Below are 10859 nucleotides of genomic sequence, written 5' to 3'. Positions count from 1 at the left end.
ATAGGTAGTGTGCCGGACTCGCGGTACTCTTTTAACCAAGATAGATTTTGGTGGGGAAGAAGGTTCATATGTATTAGGGGAGAATGGATTGGGTTGGGGTTGGAGAATGGATTGGGTTGGGGTTCATATGTTTATGGAGTACTTGGATAAGTTTGTAGTAGTCTTTATTGATAACATCTTAGTCTTCTCAAGGAATAAAGAGGAACATGAAGAACATCTGAGATTGGTTCTACATAAGCTTAGGGATAATTAGTTGTATGCTAAGTTGAGCAAATGTGAGTTCTGGCTAGAACAAGTTTCTTTTCTCGGTCATATCATCTCCGCCAGAGGAATAGCAGTTGACCCAAGAAAGGTGGAAGATGTTTTGAATTGGAAGTCTCCCAAAATGTCTCCGAGATCCGTAGTTTTCTTGGATTGGCAGGTTACTACCGTCGGTTCATAGAAGGTTTCTCCAAGATTGCAAAGCCCATCACAAAATTATTTGAGAAAGGACAAACATTTAAATGGACCCCTACTTGTGAGGCAAGTTTTGAAGAGTTGAAGGAAATACTAACATCTGTGCCAGCATTAGTCATGCCAGATACACAGAAGTCGTTCTCCATTTATTGTGATGCCTGTTGTCAAGGATTAGGATGTGTGATTATGCAAGAAGGTCATGTTGTAGCCTATGCATCAAGGCAATTGAGGAAGCATGAGGAACACAACTCAACACATGATTTAGAGTTAGCCGCCGTGGTACACGCACTCAAGATATGGAGACACTATTTGATTGGAAAAAGGTGTTAGATATATTTGGGTCATAAGAGTTTGAAGGATATCTTTACTAAGCCAAATCTCAACCTCAGGCAGCGAAGATGGTTAGATCTTATCAAGGATTATGATTTGGGAATAAACTATCATCCCGGAAAGGCGAATATAGTTGGTGATCCTTTGAGTAGAAAGACTTATCTCAGAATAATGTCCATACAAGACAGACGACTTGAGCTATGCAAAATTTTTGAGAGACTTAACCTCGGTTTGGTAAACAACGCAGAAGCTGTGGTAATGAAAGTCGATTTGACATTGGAACAAGAGATTCGTAAAAGACAACTCGAGGATGAAAAGATTATGGAAATTAGGTAGCGTATTAAGAAGGGTAAAGCCCTAGGTTTTACCGAGGAAGAGAATGGAACGGTATGGTTTGGGAAATGAATCTGTGTTCTGGATATCGAATCTATCAAGGAAACTATACTTCGAGAAGCATATGAGTCTGCGTATTCTATTCATCCCAAGAGCACCAAGATGTATCAAGATATGAAGGATCGATATTGGTGGTATGGAATGAAGAAAGAAATTACAGAATATGTAGCAAGATGTGATATATGTCAAAGAGTCAAAGCTGAACATTAGAGACCCGTAGGATTTCTTCAACCCTTAAAAATACTAGAGTGGAAATAGGAAGAAATCAGTATGGATTTTATTGTTGGATTGCCCCAAACTCAATCTGGATATGATTCTATTTGGGTTATAGTGGATCGTTTGATAAAGGTTGCTCATTTCATTTCAGTCAAGACCACCTACACAGGACCTAGACTTGTTGAGCTGTATACTGCCAGAATTGTGTGTTTGCATGGAGTACCTAAGAGGATAGTGTCTGATAGAAGAAGCCAATTCATCTCCAGGTTTTGGCAAAAACTACATGAGTCATTGGATACCCGGTTAAACTTTTGTTCAGCATATCACCCGTAGACCGGTGGTCAAACCGAGAGAGTAAATCAAATTTTGGAAGATATGTTAAGAGCTTGTGCCTTGAAAAATAAGACTAATTGGGACAAAAATCTTCCCTATGATGAGTTCTACAACAATAGTTATCAGACTAGTTTGAATATGTCGCCGTTTGAAGCATTGTATAGAAGAAAATGTAGGATACTATTATACTGGAATGAGACTGGTGAAAGTCAAGTGTTTGGCCCAGAAATTCTGAGAGAGGTGGAAAGGCAAGTTCAGCAGATCAAGGAAAATTTGAGAACAACTCAAACAGGACAGAAAAGTTATGCTGATCTTCGATGTCGTGAGTTGACTTTTGAAGCAGGTAATTTCGTATACCTTCGGGTTTCACCGATCAGGGGTTTTCGCAGATTTAAAGTCAAACGAAAACTTGCACCCAGATTTATCAAACCTTTTAAGGTGTTAGAAAGACGGGGAGAAGTAGCGTATCAATTGGAGCTACCACCTTAGTTGGCAGATGTTCACGATGTTTTTCACATATCTCAGCTAAAGAAATGCCTACGAGTGCCTGAAGAGCAAATGCCCCCAGAGGAAGTATAAGTTGGAGAAGATCTCACCTACATGGAGTATCCCATCAAGATTCTAGAGACGTAAGAGAGAATCACCAGGAATCGAAGGATCCGTATGTGCAAGGTGTAGTGGAGACATCATTCCGAAGAAGAAGTAACCTGGGAAAGAGAATCAGATCTGGAAGTTGAGTTTCCACAGTTCTTCTTCGATCCTTCCGAATCTCGAGGGCGAGATTCATTTTAAGCGGGTAGGGTAGTAACACCCTGGTTTTTAATTTTCTAATTCCCTAAAATTTTGCTAGAATTTTATTAGGTTAAAATCTATTTTCTAAAAAAACTAAATTGAAATTTTGCCTTAGGTTATATTTTTGTGCTGCATCCATGCTGGAGTAGATGCATTAGAGTTTTATATGCGGAAATAGATTTTTGAAAACCTCGAGGCGTGTCGTTTAATTTTGGAAAAGATTTGAAAAGGTTTCTTTAAAAGAAAATTTCTTTTTTTTCCTCTTCTGGATCGAATCTCTCGTTATTTTCTCTTTTTCCCTCGTTTTCCCAGGGGCTCATCTCACTTTTCTCTCGTGGGCTGAGCCCGCTCGGCACCCCCTTCCTTGTCTCGCCTCCTGGCCTGTCTTCGTGTCGACCTGTTCTCCGTGCCAACCCAGTCGCTCAGTCACTCCTCCCCTTCCGTTGACACGCCGGGGCCATGCGTCAGCGTTTTCCTCGCGCCACCGCTGCCGTCGCCGTCTCGGACTCCATCGACCACCGCCGCCTCCGAATCCAATCCCAACGACCCCCGCAACCGATGGGATTCTTCACGCATGCACGCCCTATATATATTTGCCCCTCCTCTCTATTTTCCCCAACAAACCGAGCGCTAAAACCCTAGAACTTGCGCCGTCGTCGCCCATCATTGCTGCCGAAGCATTGAGCTCGCCGACCACTGCATCTGCCGCGTCTCCGCCGAATTCGAGCGCATCTTCGGGACTGTGTGCTCGCGAGGAGCCGATTCCGCCGCTCCCCGTCGCATCCCGACCACGGGAGCTTCGTCCCCGACACGCAACCGTGCACCACCACCGCCCCTCTCGCCGTCGACCACCTTCCCAGACCGCGCCACGCTAGGTAAGCCAACAAACGGAAAACCCTCTCCCTCCCGAGTCTTTTGCGCCGCTCGCCGTCATCATCCGTGCACGGCGACGAGGTCTCCGCCTCTTTCTAGCGAGCCCGCCGCCGCGGGTTCCCTCCCTCCTCCATGTCCGCTCCACCGCCGGTCGGTTAATCTCTCCCCGAATTCTCAGCCGTCAGATCCGAGTTAGATGGCCACGATTAGATCCAAAATACCCCTTCGCCCGAGCCAATCATGTGTTGCCACGTGGCCTCCTTAATCTAGTTAGCTGCCTAGAGCCACATCATCGTCCACATCAGCCAGCCACGTCATCCAAATCGCCAACATGTCAACCACGTCATCAAGCCTATTATCCAGTCATTATTCCTAATTGTTGTAATTCGGGAAAAGGTTAATTTTGCAATAAAGCCCTTGGACTTTTCTAAATTTACAAAAGGCCCCTGTATTTTATAGTTTAGACCCTGAAGTTCTTTGTAATTAAAAAAGAGCCCTGTATTTTTACACTTAGGTCCCTAAACTTTTCTAAAATTACTTTTAAGTCCTTCTATTTTACAAATAGACCCTTGACCTTTCTGTTTTATTCAAAATATATCCTTTTCTTTTTCAGAATAACCCTAAAACTTGTTTTTAGTATATCTTTCTCGTTCTAGCTCCGATTTAGACGATTTTCGTGTTTCCGCGTTCGTAGCAACGTTTACTGTTGTTTAGTATCTTTTTTCTCAGATGTTAGCTACTATTGAGGTACTGTTCTTAGCTAGTTTTGTTGTGTGTTTTTTTATATATTTCGAGAGCAGACGAGGAGCAGTTCGAGAATCTCTAGAACCAAGTATTTGAAGAGTCTGAGCAGCAAGTTAAAAGAGGCTAGTGTCTTTGAATATTTTGATCCCAGTTTTAAAATACGTTCTTTATTTTAAACATACATACTGTTAATTCTGAATTCTATATACTTATAATATCATATTCTAAAGTTGGCGCCCATCCACTTGTCTTTTAGTCTAACTTGATACATCACAATCCTTTAGCTATGTTACCTATTAGAATAGGTGAAGGTCAGTGGCATGGCATCTTGTAATTATTAGACAACTTATGCAGATGTCCGAATTTGTCGACAAACTCGATTCTTTTGTATTCGTCTCAAACTCGAGTTCGTCATACTTTTGTATTCGACTCGGACACGAGGTCGTACGAGTCGACTCATAATCTGGACAATTCCTAACGAAGACCGACGAGACGTGGCGTCCAAAGACCAAAGGCAAACAGTTCCTTCCGAACAAGCTACACCGCCGCCGCCGAAATCCTGCTGGTAGCCGATGGACGGGGACACGCCGGTTTACGAAGCGATCCCGGACCCCCTCCATGGCGTCATCGACTTCGTGGGCGACGCCTTTGTGCTTGGCGCGGTGGGCGGCTCCGCCTTCCACTTCGCCAGGGGCTTCCGCCGCGGCTCGCCCGGCGGCCTTGCCGGCGCCGTCGGCGCCGTCCGCGCAAACGCGCCCCGCATCGCCGGCAAGTTTGGCGCCTACTGCGCCGTCTTCTCCGCCATCGAGAGCGCCGTGTCCTTCGCGCGCCGGAGGGAGGACTCCTGGAGCTCCATCGCCGCCGGCGCCGCCACCTGGGGCCTGCACGCTTTGCACCGGGGCGCCCCCGCCCCCGCCGCCGCGCGCTCCGCGCTCCTCGGCGCATCAGGCGTCGCGGTAGTCCTGGGCGTCACTTGGACCTCTACACAGTGGGGCGACCGCTTTTTCTCCAGCCTCCGCCGAAAGCGGATGAATCGCGGACTGCCATCGCCCCAAGCCGAGCGGCTCCTGGGTATCCCGCCGCCGGCGCCCATTGTGGTTGAGGAGGTCTCCGTCGGGTACAAGTGAAAAAGGTGCCATTTTGTTTCCCTTCGATTTTGCTCGCAATTCCCACAAATTATTGTGCGTTTGATTCCTTTTGTTGAATGATGGTTGCTCTGTTATGATGTGATTAGGAAAGACATGATCTTTGATTAGATTTCTGTTACTTCCTGTGTGTAATATTGCGTTGATCAATGGGTGGTGTTAGGTGTTGTGGAATCAATGCTTTCGCAATATCTACACACAGACCTCGTCCATACACATGTATGCCCAGCAGAGGTGGGATCATGCAGCTGCATTATTACAGGATCCCGTGATATTTATCTGGGCAGGCTCTTGGTTGTCTGAGCCTCAATTGTTTGGCGCTGCTTATTTCGCTTTGTTGGTGTTGATGCAATCGTCTTCAACCTTGTCATTGACTAGCAGAGTGTTTTCTTTACTGCAAGCCAATAACCCTGGTCTTGCGTCGCTACCACGGATATCATTGGAGTGCTGACTGGTCTTGTGCCCCTACCACAACCTATCTCTAGTAGTTAGGAGACTTTGAAACTTCACCCACTGACGGGTGGCCAGTGGATTGTATGTTAGGAAGAAGACAGACGAGATAAACAAAATTAGTGGCGGCATAGAATCTGTATACGCCCAGCAAACTGTTGCCACATGCCATCAATTATGTTCAAGAATAAGGTGAAACACACAGGGTATACTGTACCTTATGTTCTGCTGACAGTTTGGGGGGGGGGGGGGGTTGCTTTGTCTTAATGGGGATGCAGGCAACTAGTTTTTCCTTTCTTTGCTCTATTGGGAGAATGCACGTACTGTTGAGTCATTCCAATGTTTTAGTAAGTATGCATGAACTGTTGAGCTCTTGCTTGTTTGGTTCACAAGATTGGTAATTGGCATAGATTAGAAGTTTACTGATGAATGATATGTTTCAATAGGGAAAGAGGTTTTGCATTATAAATACGAGAAAGTATCAGGTGCACAAGAGTATTTTTGTGCACATATGCACAAACTCAATCTCGTGCATTGGATCCAATCTGAGTGAACCAGGTGGGAGGTGAGAATTCTTCCACCCACCTGGGCTTCTTTAATTTGACCAAGTCCTATTGGGCCTAAGAGGCCTAGGTGGGATGGAGGGCTCCCCACCTCCCACTTGGTCCACTCAATTTGGATCCAATGCATGAGATTGAGTTTGTGCATATGTGCACCAAAATACTTTTGTGCACTTGATATTTTCTCTATAAATACACCAATTTGGTTAAGGGCTAAGGGCCCATGTGCCAGGGTGGGCAGCCCGACCTAGAGGTGGCAACAGCCAGTGTTAGGGCTGCTGCTGCTTCCACGCCGCTAGGAAGGGTGCTGCCTGCCTAGCCGCACCCCCCCCCCTCCCCGCTGCCTGTTGTCGTCGTCGTCATGTTGGTCCCACAGACCATTATCTTAATTAGGAGAGTCCTTTAAATTAGGAGAGTCCTTTAAATTAGATGTCAAGTTATCTTTAAGTTGGAAATCTATCTTTTGTAATTTAGGAATGGTCGGATCCTATCTAAACGATCCATCTCTAAGTTTACTTAGGGGTTAAGTTAGTCCTCCCTATATAAAGAAAGGACATGTATCAAGGCAGGCAAGCAATTCAAGGGTTATTCCTTTAGCACTCACTCTCTTGCTCTCCCTCTCCCTCTCCCTGCGCTGCACACTGCGCGCCGCCGCCTCCCCTCCTCGTCACGGCTGGCAACCACAACGGGTTGCCGGCGATGATCTCCACCGCCTTGTCCTACCACCCACCACTCCTACAATCTCTGTGTGATCCCTCCCTCCCTCCAACCAGTTCCATACCATAATCGCTGCAGTACATGCTATTACAATTCTTGAATTTTGTTAGGGTCATTTACTCATTTGTGTGAGCCAGACTAGTTTAATCTTTCAAAATTAGAAGAAAAAAGTCTGACAAAGAGTAAAAAAGAGGTAAAGTACGTTTGTAAAACGAAACATGATAGCTGGTTTCTATTTGATGTCTAGAGGGTCTAAGCATGAACCAGATTTGTGTGTCTTGATCAGGGATAATATCTTGTTATTTGACGATGTCTTGTTGTTAAGCATGCCCCTAAAGTTTTGAAGTTATGCAGTCAAGATATACTAATTGTGGAGCTATTTCAAAATTTATCATTGTTATATTGTTATTTTGGAATCACTATCTTGTTCTCTCGATGTTATGACTAACCGATGGGCAGATCATATCTGAAAGCATTTATTTTAGATAACTTATTGTCTGTTGGATTTTAGGAGACTGGTTAATTTGCTTGAAGCATGAATAGAATCATGTTTCTGCTCAGGACAACCATGCTGTCCACTCTGATGTTTTGTATTTTGAACGAACCAATTTGAGACTTCCCGCTATTAATGGCTGCAAGTAGTGTTATGTTTACACTTGGCCATTTACTGCATCAGGTGTTGTATCGACTATGAACTGTGGAGGTGCAATTTGGCATGACCTCTTTGGCTGTCATGTCTTTGATATGCTTGGATTAGGGTATAATATTCATCCATCCTGTTAGGTTATTTGTTTTCTTTGATTTTTTTAGGTTCATTAGCTATGGGAGTTTTTGTCTTTTTAACTGGATCCACTAACGACGCATTCCAGATAAGGCTACCATTTATATGAACATGGTTCTACTTTTTTGTGTTTTCATCTCCTGTAAAATTGTATTTTCTGTCAACCAATTAGAATTTCAGTGTCTGAACTCTTAAGATTACTAGTATCGTCAACAAGTTTCCAAGGCAGTACATGGTATGCCACTTATATTTTGATTGCCTTATCAGATATCTGTCTGAGAAAGTCAATTCGAAGTATACAAGCGCAAATATGTTTTCATTTGTGTTTCTATTTGAATTGAGTTTTGTTGGGCAGAGGAAAGAGACTGTATACCCTTTTGTGTGCACATGATGTACCTGTTTGTTCATTCCGCACTACAGTACTTTTGGCTTGTGATTGATGTCTATATTTCAACAAGGGATGCACAATGTTGTGTGATTTGTGCATTTAATTTATGCTCCCTTCCGTACTGCTTCGATCTTTGCTGTTGACGTAGTATTGTTTAAGCTTATGAATTGTGTTCTTTTCATTTTGTGTAGGCAAGATCATCATGGGACACCAGATCATTTGGTATGGAACAGAAGTTCCAATGACTCCTAGGGACGGCTGGACAGTTTTTTTTCTTTCTTTCTTTTTTCTTTTTCTTTTTTGAGATGGACAATAGGTTGATAGAGAACAGTAGGCTTATGCTTATGCTTGAATTCCAGGGCACAATCTGATTTGAGTTATTCACTAGAATCACATATAAGCTTTTTAATTGTATATAATAAGTTTGTGAGTGTTAGTCTTTTAATCATATAGTATGCCCCTATGGAGAGCAATGCAACTCGAAAATTCTTTATAGAGATGTATATAATAGTTCAATTTTTAAGTGGGAAATTGAGATTTAAGGATGCTTTCTGTGTTAAAATATTTGTCTTTGTATGTCATTTAACTTTGTTCTGTTGGCACTTGTACTTATATCTACTGCGCATAGTATGGAGTTGGTACCGCCATGAAGAAACATCTCAAGTTAGTTTTGGCTGTTCTGATTTTATTCTGTCCAAGTTTTCTTGTCTAGCAGCCACTTCTCTATTGTATTCGTAGAGAGTGCTATCTAGCGGTCATCTGTTTAGTTCCTTGTCAATGGAGTGCTATCATTCTGTCGTCCGTTTAAGTTCCTTGTAAACGGGCACCGTCTCCACACTGTCTCGAATTCGCAGTTCAGAAAATTAAGTTTCAACTAGAAAGTTCCCAACATTGATGTGGAAATTTTATTTTCAGCAAGACACTCCTCCAATTACATACTTAAAAAATAGCTTTCAATTAACAGAAATGCCATCAACCGGCTGAAGTTTCGTAACCCTTCAACCAGCGGCGGTGGCTTCATCTTTCAAAGCAGAGACGTTAGGAGGCAGGTGGAGGCGTCTGCCGATATGGCAACGGGAGCTGCCGGAAACGGGGAAGGCGAGGCGGCATGTGCTGAGCAACTGCAGTGCTCATGCCTTCAGGGAAGAAGATGAAAAGGAGAAACTCGGTGGTTGGTTGGATGTGAATCAAACTGTTAGAAATGGTTGATTGACATTTCGGAAAAAATTAGTCGACTGACATATAGATGCTCGTTTCAACTAAATTCAACGCTACATCTTACTTAAAAACTTCCAGTAGATTTCTTGGCGGCTTTTCACCTGGAGTGTTGTTACAGTTTTCAAACCCCTGAGCATCCTTGATCGGGCCGTGGGGGCATGGGCCCTGGGCATCCATGGTGATAGTTACCTCTCGATCTAGTTCGTGGTGGACGACTGTCATTGTTCTTGTATTAATATATACTTTCTCTGATCCATTTAGGATTATCGTAAGTCAAATATTTTTATCTTTGATTATCAAATGTTTTAAAAAAACTATAGATTGATAGCATAAGATTGATGTTATTACATTCATCATAAAAAATAATTTCATAATATATAACTATTTCTATTTAAAATAATATATTTTTATAGATATTGTTGATCAAAGTGTCGTATTAAAGACCATATCAATATCTTAATAGACTTATATTTAGGATCACAGAAAGTATATACTACAATGCAGAAACTAACTAGTCAAACACGAGAAAGCATCAAATATTTTGGAACAGTTAGAACATCTCTAAGAGACACTCTAAAATTAGTTCCCTATATTCTCATATAGGGAGCTTTTCCAATAAATATTAACTCCTAAATCTTTTTTCCTCCAACAAATACTCTATTTGTAACTCTATATTCTAAAATTCGTTCACGTAGGCAAACTACCAACCGAGGTGTCAAAAAAAAAAACTACCAACCGTTGTTCATACGCGTCACGTTTTCCTGTGCTTGCGCTGCTCCCTGCCGCCCCTCCCATCTCCCTTCCAGCGCCAGCCCTCCGTCGTGTGAGTGATCGGGACGTGACGCGTTCGATCCTGAGCGACACACGCCGTGACGCCCACACACGTCGTCGATCCTGAGCAGTCAGTCCCAGAGACGCCCGTTGATCCCGAGCGATGTTCCATCGATTCCGAGCGGCGTCATCCCGTCACGAGTCGATCCCTAGCGGCGTCATCACGAGCGATGCTCCGTCGATCCCAAGCAACGTCATCCCAAGCGACGAGCCGTCGATCCTGAGCGGCGTGAATCGAACCCAGGTACGTAGTCTACATGCCAGATTGCCATGTCGTAGTGTTTCGAACATCCTACTCTGATGATGAGCTTGTGAACTCTGTGTTGTGTTCAGAAGAAAGAAAGATCCTGGAAGAATCTGCAAGAGGGAATTGTAAAGAAATAGATCTGTTTTGCAATGAGTCGTCGTAGATTTCTTATGTAAGAGATCTTGGATTCGTCATCATCTGATGAATTCATTATTGTTGCAGCACATGTAGCACACAATTAATATCAGCTTGACAAGGAACCTCACCATGGCGGATTTGTCCTTGGGCATCAAGTAGTTTATCGGAACAGAGAAGTGAGTCATTTGAGACTGTGTCAAGACTACTTCTCGAATGATCCTACATACGACCCTATTTTGTTCAGGCG

General features: G+C 43.5%; 1 protein-coding gene across 1 annotated transcript; it reads left to right on the top strand.

The window, feature by feature from the left end:
* Nucleotides 1–4582: 4582 nt before the first annotated feature.
* On the top strand, nucleotides 4583–8725 carry LOC133898404 (mitochondrial import inner membrane translocase subunit TIM17-1-like). The gene is made up of 2 exons (XM_062339084.1): nucleotides 4583–5269; nucleotides 8370–8725. Exon 1 carries the CDS (start codon nucleotides 4710–4712, stop codon nucleotides 5262–5264), a length of 555 nt encoding a protein of 184 aa, XP_062195068.1. The 5' UTR covers nucleotides 4583–4709; the 3' UTR covers nucleotides 5265–5269; nucleotides 8370–8725.
* The last annotated feature ends 2134 nt before the right edge of the window (nucleotides 8726–10859 follow it).

The sequence above is a fragment of the Phragmites australis genome, chromosome 18, assembly GCF_958298935.1.
Source record: "Phragmites australis chromosome 18, lpPhrAust1.1, whole genome shotgun sequence".
NCBI classification, from domain to species: Eukaryota; Viridiplantae; Streptophyta; class Magnoliopsida; order Poales; family Poaceae; genus Phragmites; species Phragmites australis.
This window is presented reverse-complemented; position numbering and strand designations above follow the sequence as displayed.